Source organism: Ammodytes marinus, assembly GCF_949987685.1.
Source record: "Ammodytes marinus genome assembly, chromosome: 4".
NCBI lineage: Eukaryota > Metazoa > Chordata > Actinopteri > Uranoscopiformes > Ammodytidae > Ammodytes > Ammodytes marinus.
Genome location: NC_137233.1, coordinates 18,047,419 through 18,070,641, shown reverse-complemented (window position 1 = coordinate 18,070,641; position 23,223 = coordinate 18,047,419). Strand labels below are relative to the sequence as shown.

At 39.0% G+C, this 23,223-nt stretch overlaps 3 protein-coding genes across 4 annotated transcripts; all 3 read left to right on the top strand.

Moving 5' to 3' along the window:
* Positions 1-4,253: 4,253 nt before the first annotated feature.
* Positions 4,254-6,273, top strand: LOC307249717 (guanylyl cyclase-activating protein 1-like; the record flags this gene model as incomplete). Its single annotated transcript, XM_080026568.1, has 3 exons — positions 4,254-4,451; positions 5,292-5,382; positions 6,143-6,273. The coding sequence occupies 3 exons, from the start codon at positions 4,254-4,256 to the stop codon at positions 6,271-6,273; spliced, it is 420 nt and encodes a 139-aa protein (XP_079882694.1).
* Positions 6,274-8,746: 2,473 nt separating this feature from the next.
* Positions 8,747-13,617, top strand: irf6 (interferon regulatory factor 6). 2 transcript variants are annotated; one of them, XM_080025369.1, is made up of 9 exons: positions 8,747-8,988; positions 9,318-9,495; positions 10,149-10,344; positions 10,794-10,883; positions 11,010-11,276; positions 11,482-11,874; positions 11,988-12,106; positions 12,503-12,776; positions 12,935-13,617. In XM_080025369.1, the coding sequence occupies exons 2-8, from the start codon at positions 9,322-9,324 to the stop codon at positions 12,731-12,733; spliced, it is 1,470 nt and encodes a 489-aa protein (XP_079881495.1). In that variant the 5' UTR covers positions 8,747-8,988; positions 9,318-9,321; the 3' UTR covers positions 12,734-12,776; positions 12,935-13,617. The 2 variants fall into 2 exon arrangements, with proteins under 2 accessions (XP_079881495.1, XP_079881494.1); XM_080025368.1 differs by having other exon boundaries at positions 12,503-13,617.
* Positions 13,618-16,425: 2,808 nt separating this feature from the next.
* On the top strand, positions 16,426-22,688 carry eps8l3a (EPS8 signaling adaptor L3a; the record flags this gene model as incomplete). The annotated part of the gene is made up of 19 exons (XM_080026567.1): positions 16,426-16,490; positions 16,594-16,667; positions 16,768-16,832; positions 17,568-17,726; positions 18,234-18,383; positions 18,472-18,536; positions 18,624-18,751; positions 18,844-18,950; positions 19,089-19,200; positions 19,314-19,387; positions 19,508-19,582; positions 19,792-19,937; positions 20,740-20,875; positions 20,966-21,009; positions 21,093-21,192; positions 21,280-21,384; positions 21,845-21,930; positions 22,426-22,558; positions 22,677-22,688. 19 exons carry the CDS (start codon positions 16,426-16,428, stop codon positions 22,686-22,688), a joined length of 1,836 nt encoding a protein of 611 aa, XP_079882693.1.
* Between the last annotated feature and the right edge of the window lie 535 nt (positions 22,689-23,223).

Below are 23,223 nucleotides of genomic sequence, written 5' to 3'. Positions count from 1 at the left end.
TCCATCAATAAAAATAATCTAATAATGTGATAAATGCATAAAATAAAACGGGCCAGATCTGCAGATTGAGTACTTGAACTGTTGATACTTTAGTTAATTTTTCTGATAATACAAATGTATGTTTACCTAGTAAGATTTTATTGGAGTTCTTTTACTTGTTATTTACTATGTATTTAGTGTTGTATTGCTGCTTCTACATTACTTCATTGATCTGAATTTAACTTCCGTTACTGGGTGATTTGCAGGTTTGCACCTTTTATATACTATCTATGATTTGCACATAATCATGAAATATAACAAGAAATTCAGGAAAAGTTTCAACATGGCGATGTAAACAAAATAAAAAGAACAACATAAATCTATTGGAGCATAATATAACACACCAGCCTAAGCAGGAATAGTTTTTCAAAAATAGTTTTACAATTGGGCACAGAGCCATCTGAGCTGATATTGAGGGGAAGTTTTTACAGAGTTGGAGGTAAAACAGTAAAAGCATGATCGCCCTTTGTCCTGAGCATAGACTGTGGAAAGTTGTGGTGGCATATTTTGCATATGATATATCTCTGGACTCAAATGTTGGAATACTTATTAATGCAATAGGAAACATTTGTTATTATCTTGTATAGACTCACTCTGCTTGATTTTCTCACCACAAAAGTTTATTGACATCTGGTTTAAAATAGCTAGAAGAAGTATTCTGGGGCCAAACTATGGAGTACTTAAGAAGTCAAAACAATCTGTTAAGCCCAGTGTTGCCTGTGTTTAGTGTGAGTTAGTCATTAATTCATTTTTGTTATAAACCCCTTTGTTGAATCATTATTACAAATCTGTGTCACCACGATTCCGTGCCATTATTTACCTAAGGAGGGTGAAGCATGTGACCTACATAAGCAGGTCAACTGTAAAGGTGGTAGTGGGACTCGGCTAAAGAGGATCAAGACTCCTATAAAGCTCATATTGAGAAAGCGACCTAAAACAGCCCCCACCTTCTGTACAGCTTTATTGGTTCATGTCCTTAGAGCTGTGGTTGACTTTGTGGTTGTTTACAGTCGTAAGTCTATTTTACATAAAGATAATGTCAATGGAAGATGGAAACTACGTGTGTTAATCCTTGAGGATTAGTTTTTTTTTCTCAGCTACAGTTACCAGCTTCCATGCTAAGATTTTTTGAATGACTAAAGGTGAAATATCGGGGAAGATATGATATTATATGATCTATTAGTAAGGCTGGGGGATGCCAGCTAATCATTAAATCAAAAAGAAATTACTTTTGTATAAATAACTTGATATCAATACACAACTGAGGGATTGAAGCTATGCTTTGGTATTAATATTTAAGTATGAAAATTGTATAATTTAAAGGAATAATCAGACAAAATAAATAATATAAAATAATATTACAATGACAGGGGCCAAACAGCATTGTGAGTATGTTTGATTTTGACGCCTTAAGTACATTTAGCTGATTATTCTTTAACTTTTTGCTATCACAACTTTGACCTTAGTATTGGTTCTGAATATATTCACCCCCAATGGTTTATACAGATAAATGAATCTTATCAACAACAATCTAATAAGGACAACATGACATTAAACGTAGGAGGATGAATACATTTAAATATCGGCTGTAATTTGTGAAGGAAATTTAATTTGAAGCACTTTTGACCCTGTGCAGTTAATTACATAAGTGGTTTTTAAAATATTCGTGCTGTTCAGAATGGCAGTTAATCTTTTTCTCCCTCTTGGCAACAGTCAAAGTGATTCTGTTAAGTCACACCTAAACCTGAACTGTCCCGGAGACAAAAAATACTGGTCCATCCAGTTCCTTTGTCCCGTGGCGGGGATTCATCATGTCGACTGATGCTGGCAGAAATGTAAAGAATGTGCTGGCAAGAGCCTGCAATGCTTCACCTGCCTCACAGCAGCGGACATATTGTGCAGCTTTGCATGTGCCATGTGGGCAGTGAAAGCCCCACACTTAAATTAATTAAAACATAATTATAAGTAATAATAATAATAATCCATTCTATTTATGGGAAACTTTCAGAACACACCAGGACACCTGACAGTTAAAACAAGCAAAGAATGCAGTTAAAACAGGCAAATATAGTTAATTATATAGCAAATATAGTAAACATGGCAGGGTTCTAACGGTAGACAGCCCTAATGAATGCACCAATATACAGCATTTATTCAGAACAATTTCTGCATTCCTTTCATTTTTTCTCATAAGATTTTAGCTACATTCCATGCAGGCATTAGTAAAAGCATTAATAAGTATAAAGAAAGGGACAATTTGCGATTGCAAGGAAATGAAGACCAAAATGCCATAGATATGTTGCATTCCATCATGAGGAGGCGTGAATCAACATGTTGCGTGAATCCACTGGAAATGGATATGAAACTGCAGATGACGTGTGAACTACATTTGTTGTATGGAAGAATGTTTGCAGTTACTGCGATGACAGAGGCAGTCACTCCGCTCCGGATTAAAGAGCTGGCGTTTGAACGTAACTTTAATTTTGTGTTTAATTAAGTGTTGCTGGTCCTGTGTAATGCATGTTTCTGTGTTGCATGTTCTATGTCTTGTTATATATTTTATATTTTCCAATATCAATATTTCCTTAATGTTGCATGCTTAGTTTTTTTTTTGCAATTGTTTTAATTTTAATCCTTTAATAGACACCAGATGAAAAAAATTACTTTCGATTGAACTTTTTGTGGTTAACTCGCTGGCTAACTCATTCCATGTGCGTGTGGACATCTTGAACAACACAACAACAGACTCTGTGGTGGACCAGATAGTAGATGTAAGGTCTGAAGGCTCAGACCTCTGCGGTGAGAAGACTTAAGTTAAGGAGCTTTATGAATATGACCAAATATTGTGATGTACGTGCACATGGATATTTACCTCTCCCCTTTTCTCCCAGGTGTCAATGACCTCTTTGCCGTGAGATTTAGTTCATATCAATATCAGGGGCGGATCCACGGGTGGGCCTGGTTGGTACAGGCCCACCCAGATTGACAGTGGGCCCACCCAATCAGATTCATGAAAAAAAATAAAAAATGTAATGGTCTTTTCTCATACAATAGGCTATATGTTTTTTTCTTGAAAACATTTATAATTTAAAATATTTACAGTAGCTACCAAAAAATAATAATATTCAGAAACCCCTCTCGTAGCCTACTCATTAGTTCTGTCCAGTGACGTCTTTACGCAACATCATGGTCGACGCAGACAGCGGATGGCGGTTTCGTGCACCATCAGATAGCACCCTCAATTAGCAATGGCTAAGCAGCTCATTACTGGAGGCTCTGGCCGGCTTTTCCGAAACCAGTGGACAAACGAAAATAGAAGCAGAGCAGCTCCTGCAGCAGATGCAAACGAAAAAGTTCGTTTTCATGCTTGTGACTTTTTACAAACTGTTTGAAAACAGCGATTTTTCCACCAAGGGCCTGCAGAGCTCAACGCTTTGTGTGACAGACTGCATTTCACTGATTGAAACACTGAAAGCTACATATGCAACTTTCCGCGAGGACTCGAAGGGTGACTTTGGTGACGTGCTCAAACTGACAGAAGAACTGATGGAAAAGCATGAGATAACTAACTGGGACGTGCTTGCTTCTCGTGAACGCAAGCTTCTTTCAAAGTTTCACGAGTCTGTTGTCACCACAACGCTGGGAAAAACGTCGGCTGTCAAGAGCAATGATGATTTAAGGGCGCTGTGGAACTGTATTCTTGACAGGCAGATCAATCTTTGAAAAAAACAAGGCCCATCCAGAATATTCCTAGGCCCACCCACAAATTAGGTTCTGAATCCGCCACTGATCAATATACCTGCAGTGCCAGAGCAGTAACACATTCACCAAATTGACAAGTGTTGTACACATATTAGTGTTGTCATCACTGTAAGCAAACTTGAATTATGACATAAGCATCAAGTACAGCCTAGAAATTGAGTAAGTGAGCAGCAAAAATTTATGTTTGATTAATAAAAGCCAGTTAGGAATCTTAAATATGATTTTTTTTTGGTCAGATGGTTTGATTATGTACACACAGGATTTATTTTTGCTCTTAGGTATCTTTAATTAGTTAAGTCTTTGCTGGCAAGCCAAGAAGTTTACAATTTCTGAGCCTCTCCCACATGGAGATGATGACACACAAACAAAAACACACACACACTTGGTGGACGCAGGACACTGGTTATGGTACTTACTGGATTTTGTTTGCATCTTTATTTTGAAAAACAGACATGGGAAACTGCAGTGGTTTGTCTATGGAAGAACTACAAGTTTGTGAGAGTCATCAGTGGTACAGAAGATTCATGACTGAGTGCCCATCTGGACTTCTCACTTACTACAAGTTCAAGCAATTCTTTGGCCTGAAGAATCTGTCGGATACGTCAAACGCCTACGTGATGTCCATGTTTACAACGTTCGATATGAATGATGTAGGTTCATTTATTATCTTCCATTAAGGAAATACCTTTAATCTAATGTTACTAGATATGTCAAATTTAATCTCAAAGTGTATTCATCACATGCTTTTCATCTTTTTAGCATAAAATACATACTGAGACAATTGTGATTACTAATCACAGTGAAGATATAAGTAGAAAATAAAAGGTGTTCATGTTGTGTTTTGTCATTTTGTTATTCATGTGTGTCAGTATTTTAAATCACAACAACCACATTTGAAAACAGAATTGTTTTAGACACTCCTTGTATTGTGCTGAATACATCTTCAATTTAAATGCATCCATCTAATAAACTCAAGCAAAGTTGTTATTTTCAGTGCATTTTCCATATTGAAAGCGGTCTCGAAATGTAAGTTCATCAAATAAATGTTTTGGATAAGACCTATCCACAAGTACTCTTCTGGCTGGCCTCTGCAGTGGGAGTTGGTCTTCATTTATATTCCAAATAGTCAACGCTCTCTCACAAACACCACTAAACTAAAGTTAAACCTGCTTCCTTGGAGGATTAATTTAATCTCAAATTTAGACCTAGAGTAGCTCTAGTTGACAGTCTTGCAAGTGTCTTTGTTTAATCCAGAATATCTTTAATCTAGGACTATTTTAAACTCAGTCTGTGCAAGTGGCTTTGAATTAATCCAGCTCAACAGGCATTTTAGTCTCGGACTAGTTTTAAGCCTTGTCTGTGAAACCGGGCCCAATGTATGTTGCAGTGCAAGGTGCAGAGGGACATAGCTGACACTGACATCTACTGGTTGAAGAAATGTAAACAACAGATAAGCAATGCATGTGTCTTTTTGTTTGTGTCATGTGCAGTCCATCCGTGCTATCAATGGAATTGAGATGACGGCAGAGATGTCGGCAGAGGCCAACATGGTGTTTGACAAGATTGACATAAATGGAGATGGCAAGACCAAAATACAAAAAAACAAATTCCGTTAGGGGCTTGAGAGGGGAAATGGGCTGAACATTGTAACCTTAGCAAATGATACATGTCAGGATTTTAATTTCTGAGAATTAATGATGTCTAATACCCCCCTCATTTATTTGCATTTACGCATGTATAATCAATAGAATAATCGATATATTCTTAACTTGTGACTAAACTTCTCTCAATATTCTCTCACTCCAGAGCTCGTGAGAAAGGAAGGGAGTGAGGGATGAGTTTGCAACAAAAAGCCCCTTGATAACTTTCGATATGATAACGCTAGAGGCCAAGACGAGGTGTCTGTTGTAAACAATAGGCCTCTGTAAAACTCACACCTGCAGCTTAGCAGCAGACCAAACCATAAGACACATTATTGCACCAAGGACATCGGCACGTAGGAGTTTTCTCCCATAGAGCAGATTCATCAATCCGGAAGAAGAAAGACGATTGGAAGATTTCATAAACATGTGACTAATCTAAATCCAATGAAATGAATATCTGAACTTGATAAATATTGTTGAAAGTCCGGAGACACTTCACTTTTTTGTTGTCTGCTTGATCTGCAATATGCTGTAACTCGCCGTCATTATTTTTCATTAAATCTCCATAGAACTGTCATCTGACTCCTGATCATCATTGATTCCTCATCTTCCTCTTAAGAAACGAATACGTGAATTAATATAGTTTTATTATACACTAAAAATTAGTCTCTGTGGCCACCTGTCTGTTTGTTTTCCAGGTGAACTGTCCTATGAGGAGTTCATGGATGGGATTCAGAACGACGAAATGCTGCTGAAGACACTGACAGAGAGTATGGACCTCTCTAACATTGTCCAAAAGATTCAAGGAGAGATGAGGGCCAACAATTGATGTTTCCAAATTCATGGATCCTGACCAATTCATTTGTGTTTATAACTGTCATAATAACTAGATGTACCATTTTGGTTATGTTTTCACATTTTCATGGGCAAGCAAAGACTTTCCACCAAAAATGTGGACGTTTTTCAATGAAAGGGCCCAAACTCTGAAAAGCAAAGTGTTCTACCATAGCTTCTAATGCTTTCAACATGAACCTAAAACACAACACACACATGCACACTATTTATTGATTTGAAAGTAATGTGATGTTCATGTGCATCCACTGTTGGACTCAAATGAAATACTGAATGATTTCTATCTCATTTCTATTAAGTGCCATTATTTCCATGAATTTTATCCACTGAATGCTGTTTGCATTTAAATCAAGTTGAACCGTATGTGTTTAGGTAAAAACAACTAGCAGTTTTTATTTTGGAAATCCCTTATTTCAAACCGATACAGAAATGTAAGTATTTTTGTAAAGCCTTTATACTGTATGCTTTATATTTTGAATGAATAAGCTGCAAAAACAACTATCTAAACAACTTTTTAGATTCACTGGACAGTAGCTGTGATGTATGATTGTGATGATTTTGAAATAAAAAAACAACAGTACCTACCTTTATCAAATTCATCATGCCACTTTCATTTATTAGCCTCTAGTTTGATTGTAGCTTCGGCAGGAATCTTGCTGCCTGCACAAGGAAAACTTAAGAACACTGGATGGAAGCTGCCCTTCCAATTGTTGTATAGAAGCAAAGCAAGTGGAAATAACAAGCTCTTTAACAACTCTGACAAGAGTTTTAAAACATTATGTTATTCTTCTCTTCCACAACATTAAACAGCATGTAGTCTTGGGTCTTGCTTAAATGAGTTGGCTGGAGGGTTTCAAAAGAAATACAAAGAATTCAAGTTGATGGTGGAAAATTGAAATTTGTATATACATTACAAAGAAAGCATATCTTCTGTCCATCTAATAGACTGCTCTGTGAGTGATCAACTTCATTTTATTAAAATTTTAACTTTTTCTTTCTTGGAAAAGCAAAATGGTCCATGTTGTTGGTGCATGGATGATTTATTGGTGTTGACGGTGTTTGTATGTGCATGCGCACTGTTGAAAAGGCATAACAGATTTCATCCACTCAATTTTACTAATTGGCTATGACTTTAACAGAATGACTGGCACATTTCATAAGGAGGACTTGAAGTCTTTAACAAGCACTTTTTGTTTGACTTTGTGGTACAGTGGTTTTGGCGTGTGGCCACTTCTAATCAAGCAAAATACTGTGGACCCCTTATCTCAGATTATGGCATTACTGTGATGTGTGTGTATGACCTCTATGTCTTATTGGTTTGCTTCCATTGAATGATTTTGAGGAAGAGTGCAAAAATTAGAGCCAAGAAGGGAAAAAAGGAATATAATTGTTCGTAATAATTGTATTCACCCATTTAATCATCTGGTGAACCCTCACCGTTCTTTGATGTTGGATTTATGTTGGAACACCTACAGGCAGCTGGCACTAAAGGGAATTACCTGATAGACTCAAAACAACCCAACACACCCAGCCATAGTAGGCCCATACAGCCATCTAGCCCACTCCCTAAATGTAAATCTCATAATTAGCATTACACACACACACACACACACACACACACACACACACACACACACACACACACACACACACACACACACACACACACACACACACACACACACACACACACACACACATGGCAACAGGCCAATTATTCATTATGCTGAAACCAGGAAAAAATGAATGGTGCGCAGCTGACAGCGGACACACACTCTCTCAAAGTCTTGAGTAGTTTCAGGGAGTGGCTTATTGTTGTCGGGCTGTTTTGGCAATAAGGGACCGGCATCATCATCACCCGTGGTCAGAATGGTGCATATTAAAGGTGCTCAGAGAAACTTTCAGTTTTTGTTCTTTCTTGCACCCCTTTTGGACAAAAGTGGTAGTGTTTTTACTATGCCAGCTATAGTTGCAGGGTAATGGACCTATGTTAAATTGTGCTGCTTTTCCTTCAACAAAAATAAAATGTATAATCATTTGTTTTTAATGCGAGATTATCACCTTCTTAATTGGATTATTCAGTCATTCTATTTGGGAAATTATGAAAACAGATGCTTAGTAAATTATCTCAATATTCATTTTGCCATAACAGTACATAGCCAGACTGCGCCTTACACATGCAACTTTTTATGTGGAGATAAAATTTATTTTACATAGGCCCAACTACTTCTTCCTAACTACTTCTTCATAATTATTTTTGCATAAAGCTTTATCTGTATGATGCTCGTATGCTCCTCCAGCTCGGGCTACCAGTGAAGTGTTCCTGTCCACGTGCTCAGGGAGACGCTGCCCTCCAGCTGCTGAAAAAAAAGAAGGGAGAAAAAAAAGAAAAGGTGTGTCGGCGCCTTGACGTCACGGTCGTACCTGAGTTTCGGTGAGGAAAGGGGAAGGGCCAAGCCGGGTGAACAACATCTACTCCTCAGATAAATCTTTCCTCTTGTTGTCATTCTCAAACACTCTCTAAGTCCTCTTTCGTAGTGATTGTCGACGCTCTTTGTTTAAAGGGGACCTGCAGGAGTTGGTGGAATATTCAGAGGAATCAGGCGTTTTATTTTTATTTTATATGTTATCGCTAGTTGTCGGTCAGTAGGCCGACGAGGAAGAACGTCTCGGACTTCCTGGTTCGCCACAGGTATGTGTGTGTCGTTATGTGTTTGGTCGCCTTTGTTTATTTGAGGCTTCATTGGGATCAACTCTGCTGTAATTCTCGCATTTGAAGATGTGTTGGCCTATACTTGGCTAAATGTTTAACCTGAAAAGCAACATGGTAGACAAAATAAATTGAATGCCCTAATCCGCCTGTCAAGGTGTGGACGAGCAGTTTTGAAATTGTTGGACGTGCAGAAACAGTGCTGCAGCTGCGTTTGTCACCGAGTATGTGAAACACCTATGGTAGTTTGGGGAAAGGATTCAGAGTTAGAAAACCACCATGGAGTGACTAGTTTGTGTTTCTCTTGACAGGAGGATGGCGGTCACCCCTCGGCGCGTGCGGCTGAAGCCGTGGCTGGTCGCGCAGGTGGACAGCGGGCGATACCCGGGTCTCGGGTGGATTGACCGGGAGAACATGCGCTTCAGGATCCCATGGAAACACGCCACACGACACACACCCCAGCACGAGGATGAAGACACCATATTTAAGGTTACATTTGGGACCCTTTTACTCCCATCAACGGATTTTATGAAAAACTTTGTCTGTTGTTTATAGAATAATGAATGTAGACCTTGTAGAATGTAGACAGGCGGGCATTTGGTCTATCCGAAGTCCATGTTAAAGAAAGGCTTATTTTGGCCATGTTTAAATATGCTTCTAAAAGTGGATATATGGTAGAAAAAACTAATGCATGTCTCTGGAACTAGGCCTACATCTGGTTTTGCAACACAGTTAGGCCTACATAAGATCTTGCTGGCCTCTAGCATTAAGATTGATCATATGAACAAGAAACGGCTAAGTAGGTACTACCATTGAGTGTGTGCTTGTGTTGCTCCTATTAAAAATCAAAGTCAGAAATGTTGTGACATACTGTCTCTGGTTGTCTAGCCTATATGAGATTTTATATAGATATTTAATTATTAAAATGTTCTGCTTCTGCTTGTCTCATGTAGGCTACTTTAATTCACATGACGGCCTAAAAACAAAACAAAACATCTTCTTTGTACCCTACATAATGCATCAACTAGGATATATTTTTGAAGGACACAGTACAAACCCATGTATCCTGCACAGGGATGTAAAAAATGCTAAAAACAGTACCATGTTATTGACACCGCCGTTTTGTTGAAATGTTCCTCCAGGCGTGGGCCGTGGAGACCGGGAAGTTCCAGGAGGGAGTGGATGAACCTGATCCTGCAAAGTGGAAAGCTCAGCTCAGATGTGCCCTCAACAAGAGTCGAGAATTCAACCTGGTCTATGATGGCACCAAGGAGGTCCCCATGAACCCTCTGAAGATTTACGATGTGTGCGACATCCCGCAGCCCCTCAGCAACCAAGGTAAATAAGAGCTGGTGAACATATGATCGACATTCTTCATCCTCAATTCATCTTTTGTCCATTAAAGGTGCACTCTGCAGTTTCAGAGGAGGGGCCTTGGTTTACAATTGCAGTTAGTTTATAAAATGTATTTACTCTAGCCTACATGTAAATCTTTGTAATGAATGATTCAAAACAAAATTATCTTGAGGGACCTGGAACCAAACGTAAGACTAGAGTATGTTTGTAAAGAGAAACTGTGGGCCCTGCTGCTGTAAACAACAACAGTGAAACAGTAACTTTTAAGGTAGCTTTATGACTTCAAACAGTGTCCCAGGAATCTAATAATCCGTTGAAAAAAGTTTGTTTATCAAGGTGTGATTTAGTACTTTAGAACACCCAAAGTTACCCTTTTAAACTTTAATTTTGTGATATTTATCGCTTTTTAATCACGGTTTCTTACCCCACAGGCTCGTCGGACGCTGGCTCTCGTACCCCTTATGATGACGAGGAAGATATTCCAGATACACCAGAGCCCCTTCCACCATACCCATCCAATGGTACATGACTTCTTCTCATACTTTTATGCTCATATTGCATATTTTCTGTCAGCTAAGAAAAAAGAGATAGTTAGTTTGTTTGTTTGTTTAACAACTTATACATTTGTCCCTCTTTCCTCATTTTAGGCCCCAGTCCTTCTCCTCTCCTTATGTGGTCTCCTATGAGCTCAGATTCCCCCATGCAGCCACCCAGCTGTCCCCCTTCAAATGAGGTCTGGCCCAAAGAGGAGCCTGACAAAATCTGGCCTAAAGAAGAGCCTGTGGATATAGAGATGAACCCCGCACCACTGGGTGACATGCCTCCCCCTCCTCTGCCTGATCACCCGATGCACCCCCCTTCTCTACCTGACGCCCTGTTTGCCTCCCCGGAAATGTGGATCAGTTCCCTCCCGAGTGAGTACAAATCCTAAATCTTCACAAATGGGTCAATAGTTTCGATTTAAAAAAAGGTTATGTAATTTCTGAAAAAAGAGCTGGATATAGTAGTATTTCTTTTAGTAAAACATACTTGAGGAAAAGGTGGCGCAGAGGATCAAGCCCCATGCACTTTAGTCGAGCACAGTTCTTACATGTACCTTCATTATGTCTCTGAATCCAGTGACGGACCTGGAGGTGCAGTTCTTGTACAGAGGGAAGGAGATGTGTCCCACGGTGAACGTCAGTAACCCTCAGGGCTGCAGGCTGTTCTATGGAGACCTGGGCCCCATGGTCAACCAGGAGGAGCTCTTTGGCCCCGTCAACCTGGAGCAGCTGCGCTTCCCCACCACCGAGCACATCGCCAACGACAAGCAGAGGGTCTTCACCAGCCGGCTGCTGGACGTGATGGACAGAGGCCTGGTCCTGGAGGTCAACGGACACGATATCTACGCAGTGCGTCTCTGCCAGTGTAAGGTGTACTGGTGCGGCCCCTGCGCCCCAAATCCGGCCGCACCAAATCTCATAGAGCGCCAGAGGAAGGTCAAACTCTTCTGCCTGGAGTCTTTTCTCAGTGGTAAGTGGATTTCATTTTAAGACAATTAGTCTGGGAAAAAAAATATTGAATTCAATGTAATATTCTGATCGAGAGAATGACTTTTTATTAATTCAAATTTTCATGGTGTGCAGGTGTGATAAACCATCAGCGTGGCCAGACGCCAACTCCGCCTTCATTTGAAATCAGCCTGTGTTTTGGAGAGGAATGGCCTGATGGGAGGCCCAGGGAGAGGAAACTCATCATGGTTCAGGTAAGAAGAAGTTTTTTTGTTTCTCAAACAAGGGCTTCAATGGAGTAATGAATAGTTGTGGTGATTAATGGACAAAGCAGCCCAATGATCATGGGGCAGAATAAAAATAATAAAACTTTGTAAAAGATTCAAAAAGAAAAGGTTTTTAACACATTTGTCTATTATGTAAAGGAAATGGACGTTAAACCGCTGCTTCAGACAACTTGAGCTGCAACTGAACACCTTTAGTCACACACCTCTCATATTTCTCTTGTCGCACATTTTCACGCAACAACTATTCATCCTCGTTACACGTGAACTGTGGCAGGTCAATAAGCTGCATTCCTTTTTCAGATTTCTTTTGTGTTGAGAGTCGTGGTTTTTGGGACTCATACTTTGGTCCCTTGTCCTCTGCAGATCATTCCGGTGGTGGCCCGCATGATCACCGAGATGTTTTCTGGGGACAACACACGATCCTTTGACAGCGGCAGTGTGCGCCTGCAGATCTCCATCCCAGATATCAAAGACAACATAGTGACCCACCTCAAGCAGCTGTACTGCCTGCTACAGACCCACCAGGGACAGGACGGCTGGGCTCTGCCCCCCGGCTCAGGCCTTAACCTGGTCCAGGCCCTGCAGGCGCAGTGAAGCAGCCCACACTGTGAACTTTACATCTATATCATATAACCCTGTATGTTTTCCACTTCTACCCAGTTACCTACTGTTAGCAAAGAATGACTTATGTGTATTCATATTTAGAAGTGTTCATTATATACCATGCATGTGCTTGTCATCTTTTTTTTTCTTTAGTATAAATGTACTGTGACAATGCTTTTCTGTATACTTTAGTGCCTTCAAGCCAGCATTGCTCTGCATGGTGTGTGAGGAGACAGTAGACAGCCGTGGTGACTGCATGGGCCAAAGTCCTGCTTGCTGCAAGGGAACATTTAACCTAGTTAATGAGTTACAGAAAATGCCCTGTGCCTTATTCATCCAAAGCTGGTCAGTGATTGCAAAATTCCCTAGTGTTGAGAAAGTCCCTAGTGCTTTTGATCTCATGAAATGTTTTGTATATTATATATAACATGGATTTGTATATTTTGGATGAAATGTAGGCAAATGTGAATTATAAGAAAGATGGTTTCTTCTATCCATGTATCACTAAACAGTCCAGCTGTACTTAGCCGTGTGAGAACCCATTCACCTGTAAGCATAATTGGGCATTTACACTTTTTTAAACACACCTTTGACAAAGGAGTCTTCACCTTGCCTGGCCTGCAGCTTTGTCTTCAGTTGTTTTATTTTTCCATTTATATTGTATGATATTTTTTTATTCATTTCTTTTGCTTGTTAGCCATTTATTGTATCCAGGCAGTCATTTAACTAAACAACATTCACCTTTTATGGATCTGTTTTAATATGGATGCCAATGCACTTTGGGGTGCTGAATTGTGTTTTATGGCTAGTTGAATGTTCATCCATTTATCCTGTGATTATATGTTTATTTTATCAATAAAACATCTTGAAAATAACATTGGAGTTTATGAATTATTTAAATGATTACAAACATAAACTTGATTTTCAGCTTTGTGCAGCATTAGTCCCCCATTCACTTTTACTACCTTGTCCCCTCTCAAACAGCGGGACTGTTGACATTGACTGTATTTCCGTGTTTGAACATGGTTTGTTTACTCCTCTGCTCCAGCTGAGTTACTGGTGAGACTGCAGGTTGGCAGATGTGTCCCTTCTGAATGTGTTCATGCGGCTTTACTGACCTCCAGTGGTTAAGTTAAACAGCAACAGGCCTGGATTGGCTACAATGTTATGTGGTGTCTTTTGGTCCAGTGCCTGCATCAGTGAAAGGGCCTGAACCTCCAAAGTGAGGTTGTTTTTGATTAGCTGAATTCAGTTTATTTCCAGGATCTGAGATTAAATGCCAAGTATGTCACAAGTATGACCTCTAGAGAGACAGGCAAAATGTAACCTGCATATTTTGTTATAGAATAGTTGATGCATTCTTTGAATCTAATGAATATTCTTCTACAGAATTGGTAGAAGCAGTGTTTGGCTAGATAGCAGAAGTAACAATACCACAATGTTCAGCCACAAGTAAAAGACATGCATTCAGAATGTCAATTATTTAAAAGTGAATTAGTATTATCAGTCTTTTAAGTCTATATGAAAGAAAGGCATGGGCGGTAGGCTTTAAGATATCAGTGTTTTCAATATTTTTTCCTGGTTACAAAAATGGGTCTTTTAAATTGATGTAATGTGAATTGATTTGATTTATTTTAATTCCATTAACTTTGTCCACGTTTAAAAAACAGATTTTTGATCTCAATGGGTTTCTTCTTCTTCTGTAAAATAACATAAAAAAATCAGCAATACTTCTTCTAAAAGTATAAAACTAAAAGTAGCCATTAAACATCAACACATCATTTATTGTCATTGTTTTTGGACTGTCTCTGTCTTTGACAAATTTCTGTCACTTGTGACAGACAGTAAAGTTTTTCCTATCTTTTCTTATCTTATCAACATGTTACCAGAATTGGAATGTTGTGGCAGGTCACGATAGAGCAAATGTTAACAGTTTATTTTGCTGTGGGAGTTCATAATATCTGTAAAGATAGTAAGCATAGCTGCCAAATACATTACTGTAAGTAGCCAACATTTCCCCCCAAAATGTTGTGGCGTGAAATACTTAAAGCTCCCCATGTTTCATGACTCTCTCTATCTCTATTATCACATTTACTTACAGGTAGTAATTTAGCCACCGGTTATGCTGATTTTTTATTGCATCTTAGACAAATTCTTATCATCACATTAAATCCAAATAGGGATGATGAGTAGGTGACCTGTGTCACATATTATGATCCCCATGTGAGATCCTCTGTGTTTATTACAACATTAAGGTATATGTTCTGGTTAATGGTTGGCAGTTTGATTCTTCTTCAGTTAAAATAAAAAGACAAAAGGCTAGTGGTTTTACTGTGAAGTAAGTCCGCTTAGTGAGCTGACAGTCTTATTTTATTACATTAAATACCTTTAAAAACATGTTTAATTGGTCTGATCCTGACTTTGATAGATTCTTGTTTGTTTGTTATCAATGTATCTAGAGTGCAATAAAATGGGAGTTTCACAAAGATATATGAACATCCCTGGAAAGAGGGTGGTCACAATATCAATCCCATAATTACTGCGTTATCTCTTTTTTTATCTATTTTTAGCTCACTGTGACGTGTATCTGGCATTATCGGTTAGTTGTGGTAGGATTCACATATTTCTTTTGTCCCAAAGTATTGTTTTGCAACAATAAGAGTTGGAGCACTGTGGCTCAAAACTCACAATCCCGCGACATTGTTACCTGTAAAAATAAGGAAATTTACCTTAGAAACCGGTAAGCTTTTCCAAGGAGAGGTCATTTCCTCTCTATCTGGTAACCTTTGCTCAGGAGGGATGGCACACTAAAGATCTCACACCATAAACTGAGTCGACTAAGTGTCCCACAGATCGTTGTGCTACTGACACTGGACTTTGTCCTCTTTAACAAGGAACTCTTAGGTGTTGTTGACTGGGGTAAAGGATTAAAGTATGAGTTGTATTTGGTCATAAGGGAAATAATACAAAAGGAAGCAACAAGAACATTCACCTACCTGACACTAAAGGTAAGAGCTTGCCACGGTGAATCTGGATGCATCTTTGTTATTTGTTTGAGTAATCTGTGGTGAAGGGTTGCTGTGTGTTTGCGTTTCATTTATTATCACCAATTCAAACTGAATTCACATCACCATAATCTTCCTTAAAAAAAAAGATCTTGAGAACTGATCTAATTAGAATAGATGAAAGGCTTGTACTTACCATAAAACATTCTCAACCATTTACTGTGTTTGAAACATATTTACTTTGTTAAACTGTATTCGGACAGATAATTTTCCTTTGGACTGATTTCATAGTTTTGTTTCACATTGGACAGTTGACTGTCTTTTAAAAAGCAAATAAATGAAATGTTATATTCACATCACAAAGATGTTGTTGCTGTGTTGTTAGGGCGGGGATGATAAATAGATGATGATTAATATGACCCATCCATGAATGTATTGCTAATAAGAGGATTTGTTTTAACAAAGACTAATTTATTTTCCAACATAGGTAAAAGTTGTGTTTTGAACAAATCTTGAATTCCTTAAGCTTTAGTCAGCTTCGAGGAAAGAAATATAACATTGATATATCTGAGATGCAAGTTGCTGAGTGACCTCATACCACTGATATGACACATTTATGGTTTTGTAACTCCCATCGTATATAAATGTTGCAGCAGGTGTGTTTGGTCAGCACTGACAATGTTCAGGAGCAACAGTCCCCTTGGCAACGACGCCAGCAGCTACATGGGATCGAACCAGACTAAGTATGGATTTATAAATTTCATGTGGTTAAGTGCTTTGTTTCATTTATCACTTTCTTCATCGGTAGACGATCATTGTTGTAAAAAATTGCATTTGTTTTCACAGTGGCTTCTCCACTATGGACGAGGCGTCATCACAGGTATCAAGTCTGTCGAGGCCCAGTGCAAGGTCAATTTACTGTAAGTCAACAATGCTGTGCCGGACATATTCAGATGTTATACCTGGTCGTTGTATTATATATTTTTAATAATACAGAGATACTGTTTTATGTCTGAACAGTGCAAAGGAAGGAGTACGCATCATCAATAAACAAGATGCTGGACGGATTTCAATACAGAGTGGAGGTATCTTAGCGCGCATTATCCCTACCTAAGGGCTTATGTCTCAGCAAGATTTAGAAAAACTTATCCATGCATCTTTAGTAGACTTGACTACTGTAACAGTGTCCTTGCTGGCCTTCCAAAAAAATCTATCAGACAGCTTCAGCTAATTCAGAACGCTGCTGCTCGAGTCCTCACTAGGACCAAACAAGTGGATCACATTACCCCAGTTCTGAGGTCTTTACACTGGCTTCCTGTCACTCAAAGAATTGATTTCAAAATACTGATGTTGGTTTATAAAGCACTAAATGGTTTAGGGCCAAAATACATTACTGATATGCTGATACGTTATGAACCGTCCAGAGCCCTTAGGTCGTCTAGGACAGGTCTACTTACAGTCCCTAGAGTTAGGACTAAACAAGGAGAAGCAGCTTTTAGTTATTATGCACCAAAAATCTGGAACAAACTCCCAGAAAACTTGAGGTCTGCTGCAACTCTCAGTTCTTTTAAATCGAGTCTGAAGACTTTTTTGTTTCCATTTTAACCTGCAATTTTTATTTTATTTGCTTCTTTTATTAGCTTTTAAATGTTTTATAATGTGTTTTATGTATTCTAATCTTGCCCCTGTAAAGCACTTTGAGTGGCCTTGTGTCTGAATTGTGCTATATAAATAAACTTGCCTTGCCTTGCCTACCAATGTGAACCTTTCTGAATCATGCCATGTTAAATGTTGCTTTTCAATGCCTCTCTCTGTCACAGCACTTGTTCACTTGTGAGCTGGATGGGAGAGAGTTGAGAAACTTGGCTGACTGTGTGGAGCGGCTGAAGCTGCTGGATGGGATGGGTCGTGTGTGGGGTCAAAGCATGCTGCTGGAGGTGAAAGGAACCAACCTGCTTCTCACAGACATCGAAACCAATGTAAGCAGCAAACTAGATCCTCAGATGGGTGACAAATTGAAATACAAATCTGATGGGAGTAGTCTGTTCCAGGACAGCAATGACCCCCACCCAGGGGGCAAGAAAGAGTCTCTGAATGATAAGATGAGTGTGAAAATAGATGTGAACCATATGTTATGGCGTCCATAGTCACTAGATATCAACTCAATTGAACACCTATGGGATGTTGGACAGACAGGTTAGACATCAGTCTCCAACACGATCATCAAAACCCAATGTGGTGCAGTCAATTAGGATCTCCTTATTTTAGAAACGTATTCTGTATTGTGTGTTTATGTTAATGTAGACATTTGTGTTTCTAAATTGTTTGTGGGTGCCTTGGAACAACAAATGAATTGAATAAATGTGTCTGATTACCACCCATATAAACCTTTATGTTCATATTTGTTTTATTTGTTACTCATCTGTATGTGCTGAGGTCTATTATGTGGTTAATGTGGATGAAAATCTGTTGTGTTTCTTTTTTAGGAAGAGCTGGAGTCTGTGGCTCTCAGTGACGTCTTGGAGCTAAAGGCAGTGCTGGACTCTGGAGTGTTTACCTCCCTGCTCACATTGTCAGTCCAGGCCAGGAGAAAAAACATCACCACTGTCTTCATGTTTCAGTGTGAGGATGTCAGGGTGAGGACAAACCCATGGAAACAGCAGTGATTGTTGTGAGTGTTAAGTGAAAGAAGCGAATGAGTCAATGTTGTTTTGTTGTTTACAGGCTGACTTTGTTCAAAAGGCTCTCTCTCAAGTACTGTCACGCAGGGGAGAGGATCCAGGCATTAGGTGAGTGAGAACAAACGAGCTGACACTTATTATCTTTTATATAAATAAAAATGTTTCCTCAAAATGATTTTTCCACCCTGGTTGAAGCAGCAATGCAGGACTTATGGCTGGACATGTGGGAAGGACAAACCCTCGTAACGCTGCAAAATCTTCTGAACCAAAAGAGCAGAAGCGTGCAGTTACCCCAGTGCCCCAATGGACAGCTCCTGACTATGGTGAGTCTGTGACAGGGGATACACGACTACATTTGATTATTAATGGCATAATCAAAATCATTACAAACCTCCAGTCTCTTTTGTATATACAGAGGAGGATGACAGCATTGAGCCGGAACTGTTTGTACCCCTGGAGGAGGGGGATGAACACGATACTATGTCTACTCCACGACCGTACTCAGAGCTGGACAGGAATGTAGTGAGTGTCCTTTCGGATTCAGACAATACGAAAGCCATAGTTTGGTATACCGATTACCAAGCTTTTTTTTCTATTTAAACAGGATACAAAATAACATCTAAGATAAGAAGAATGTGATTTCCTCTTTGTTCTATACAGGATATCTTGAACCATATTGTAAGTGACATAGAAATCTTCATGGGACAAATAGCTGCAGCAGATGCTAAAAATGCCAAGAAAAAGAAGAAGAAGAAGAAGACGAAAGGAAAAGGTCATTTAATGCAGTGAACTAAGGCAAACTTACATGTCTTCCATCTTGAAAACTGTGTATACACTGGAAAATGCAATATTTTAAATTGCATATTTACATTTTTTTTTTTTTAGCTATGGATAGCATGCCCCCTGCTGCAGAATTTGCAGCATGTCTCCAAAAAATCAAATTTGGTTTCAACCTTGTGGTATGTGTTCTTAATCTTTATATGAAACACAATATGATTTTTCCCCATTCAGTCTGTACTATACAGTGTGTGTAACGGTCTGCTGTGTATTGAGTAAAACATTTTTTCTTCTGTTGACAGGCGGAGCTGAAGGGAAACATCAATAATCCCAGCGCTCCTGAATTTGTTCATTCCTTATTTGCCTCATTAGCATTCGTAAGTGACTACATCTCTAATTAGGTTACTACTTGTTGATGGTTGCCGGTGTGAGAAACGTTAACCTTAACTTTTTCAAAGCCTTTTATAATCTGATTTAAAAATCAAGAAATGCACTCTTAGTCTTATCCATATTTTATCACGTACTTAATAATAAGTCTTCACACACAAATTGCATGTTTTCGTCTGCCATTGTTTTCCCTCACCAGGTGGTATCTCACTGCCCTGAGGATCTGCCACCGAGCATCGTGGCTCCGCTGCTGACGCCTCAGTGTCTCTGTCTCATGAGTGAAGAGGTGTCTACAGAGGAGGAGCAGCTGTGGCAGTCGCTGGGAGATGCCTGGAACATCCCAAGGTGGGACACTGGACACTACTGGAAATCATCAGCTTTTTTTTTATTTATTTTGTATTGTCTGTATGATGGGGTCAAAATCATCTCACCACACCTTTGCAGTGGTCAAAAGTAACTTATTATATTCACGCAAGGACTGTACTTAATTTTTAAAGTACTTGTATTTTACTTTAGTATTTCCATTTTTATACTAGCCTACTCCATGAGATTTCAAAGAAAAATTGTGTTATTTGATAGGCATAGATATCCTACTAGCCTACTCTTTAGATGAAGATTGTACATTAAAATAACATATACTGTAAGTGCTAAGATTAAACTGGTAGTTTCCACAAAAAATAAGCTGTTAGTAACGGCCTCTTTACAACTTTTCAGATGTCTTTCTCCTTCTAAACTCCTCAGATGGTTGCATTAAATAACTGTTAAAAGCCCAAAGAGGAAAAAACAATGAAGAATGTGGCTTCAACACCTATTTAAATATTGACAGGCATATTGTCAAACTTGCTTGTATTATTAAAAACACACGCTTGCTGTATTTTAATGGTGAAAAATCTTAGCTATTTATATCATAGGCCAATTGTTGCTAGCTACGGTGGGTCGGTCCGAGCCAGTTTGTTTAACTACCTGTTTACAGAGCCTAGGCTGTGTGTATTAACCACATTTATTTTGCAGTGCACACACACACAGTAGGCTACGGACAGTTACCTGATTGTGAGGAGATGTTCACAAACTTACAATTTGGTTTGATATGTTCCTGTCTGATAAGTGTCAGGATAATAACCAGGTATGATTTTCTCAACATTAAAAGAAGCAAATGGCCAGATGACAACGAGGACATCCTGAGATACACTTTGGAGTTCTTTGACGGCTGGCAACCCCCGGAGGCATTTGAATCGGTTGACCCCAGAGATTCTGTGAGCAGACAGGAGAGTGCACACAGCCAGGTAAGCCTTCACAATCACATTAAATGTTCAGTACGAAACACCATCACAGAAGGAAACAAACTTAACAAAATGTCTACTTCTTCTGTGTAGACTTCAGCCAAGTGGACACCACCACGATCCCAACAAAAAGCACGGTACACACCATCTCACAAAGTATAGGCCTATTTCATCAATGTGATGGGAATGTTTTAAATGTCTTGTGTGATGTGTTTTTCAGCTCAAGTGAGTCAACCCTTCTGCGTCCCATGTGTGTCATGTACGACTTTGTTTCAAGGAACAACAGAGAGCTCACTGTCTCAAAAGGGGAGATGGTTGAGGTGAGTGTAGGTGACATGAGGCAACTACTCTTTCTTTTTGTTTTCCATTTCTTCTTTGTCTCCAGGACTTGCTTTTTCTGTCCACAGCTGCTGGACATGTCCAAGCAGTGGTGGAAAGTGAGGAACAGAAGAGGGGAGGAGGGCTATGTACCCAACAATATCCTGGACGCTGATGACAAGCAACCTTTCCAGGTGGGTACCACTGACACCAAAGGTAGGCCTATAAAAGGAAGAAAAAGTCCCTGGGTGATACTGGCAGTGACAGTGAAGTGAAAGCCGCAACTTCGCAATAAGAGAACAGATTGTCAGTCTCAGATTAAACTTCGTCACCACCACTGGTGGAAAGGAAGGGATATGCAATTACGGTTTTAAACTACACTTCAGTAAATTGAACACTTGGTATGATTGTGTGTATTAATATGTCATGTCTCAGTGGTTTTGACCTTTCAACTGACATTTACCTGAGTAAATCAAAATGGAAAAGCCATTTTAGCCTCCAGTGCAGCGGAAAAAAATCAAACTGATTAGTTTGCGAACGGAATGAAAACTCTGTACCATTGTATACTAAGGCTGATGGTATCATTGGTGATTTATAATCCCTTATTGTCAGATTTACATTTAAATGAAATCACAATGCAATTATTATTCTCAGCAAACTGGAGGTTCTCCTGTCCTCACCAAGAAGTCCAAGCCTGCAGAAGTGAAAGCATGGCTGGAAGACAAAGGCTTTAGTAAAATGTAAGTTCAGACCGTTATGCAGCAATACATTCATATTCATATATATAATGGAAGCAACATTTTTGGTTTGTTTTTTGGCGTTTTCGTTTACCTGTTTTTGCTGATTATGCATTTTAAAGTGGGGCACTCTGTTGTTTTGTTTTTCTACCTGTCTGGAGGAGTGCTTCTCACAGCTGGAAATAGTTGCATAATATTTCAATAAGCTCAAGAGGGACCTTCATCTGAACCTGATAAAAAATAATCCTGATGATGTCATAACACTGATGATGGGTTCTTTTTTTTTATCTTATTGCAGAAAGCTTGTATAATAAAACTGGAGATGTAATGTTAGGTTAGACCAAAAACACACCAGGAAAATGCATGATGGGAAATGTAGGCTGCAGTATTTTTGGAGTTTCACTCACCCGACACAAGTTACAGTTTGGTGGAGTAGTAACACTTTTCCAACATGTGAATTGACTAAGGACAGATCAATATATATGTGATCTCTTGCAGCACTGTACGCTGCCTGGGCGTGCTCAGTGGCTCTATGTTGCTGGGGATGGCCAGAGAGGAACTGAAGACCGTGTGTCCAGAGGAAGGGGGGCGTGTCTTCTTCCAGTTACAAGCGGTTAGGTCCACCATGGCTGTAAGTGACAGACCACAGCTTCATTTGCCTCCTGTAGATTTATTTTTATCAGACTAATGAACGATGGTGTCAACACAGAACCTAAACCATCTGACTGTTTTGTGTTAAAACACTGCAGGCTGACACTTAAAGGGACCAACAGTGCATCAGAGAACGTCCAAGAGGAAAGTTCAAGAAGACCAAAAGAAGTCCCCGCTGCTCAAATACTAAATTGTAATAATGGGTGATGGTTTACAGCTTGTTTGTTTTCACAGATTATTTTCTTGCAGTTTGTCACATTCACATGAAATGTGCTACATATTGCATCAGGTTATATATATATATAAATATATATAAATATATATATATATATATATATATATATATATATATATATATATATATATTATAACATATTGCATCAGGTTATATATATATATATATATATATATATATATATATATATATATATATATATATATATATATATATATATATATATATATATATATATATATATTACCACAGTTGTTTGGTATAATGTCATGATATGTTTCAAGGTGGCATGCAATAGAATGGATAATTTCTCCAGTCACATTATTCTAATGGTGTTTAGTTGGACATTTAACACTGTGTAATCGTCTGAATTTTGGTGAGTAAAAATCCATCAATGTAGCTGTTCTGTA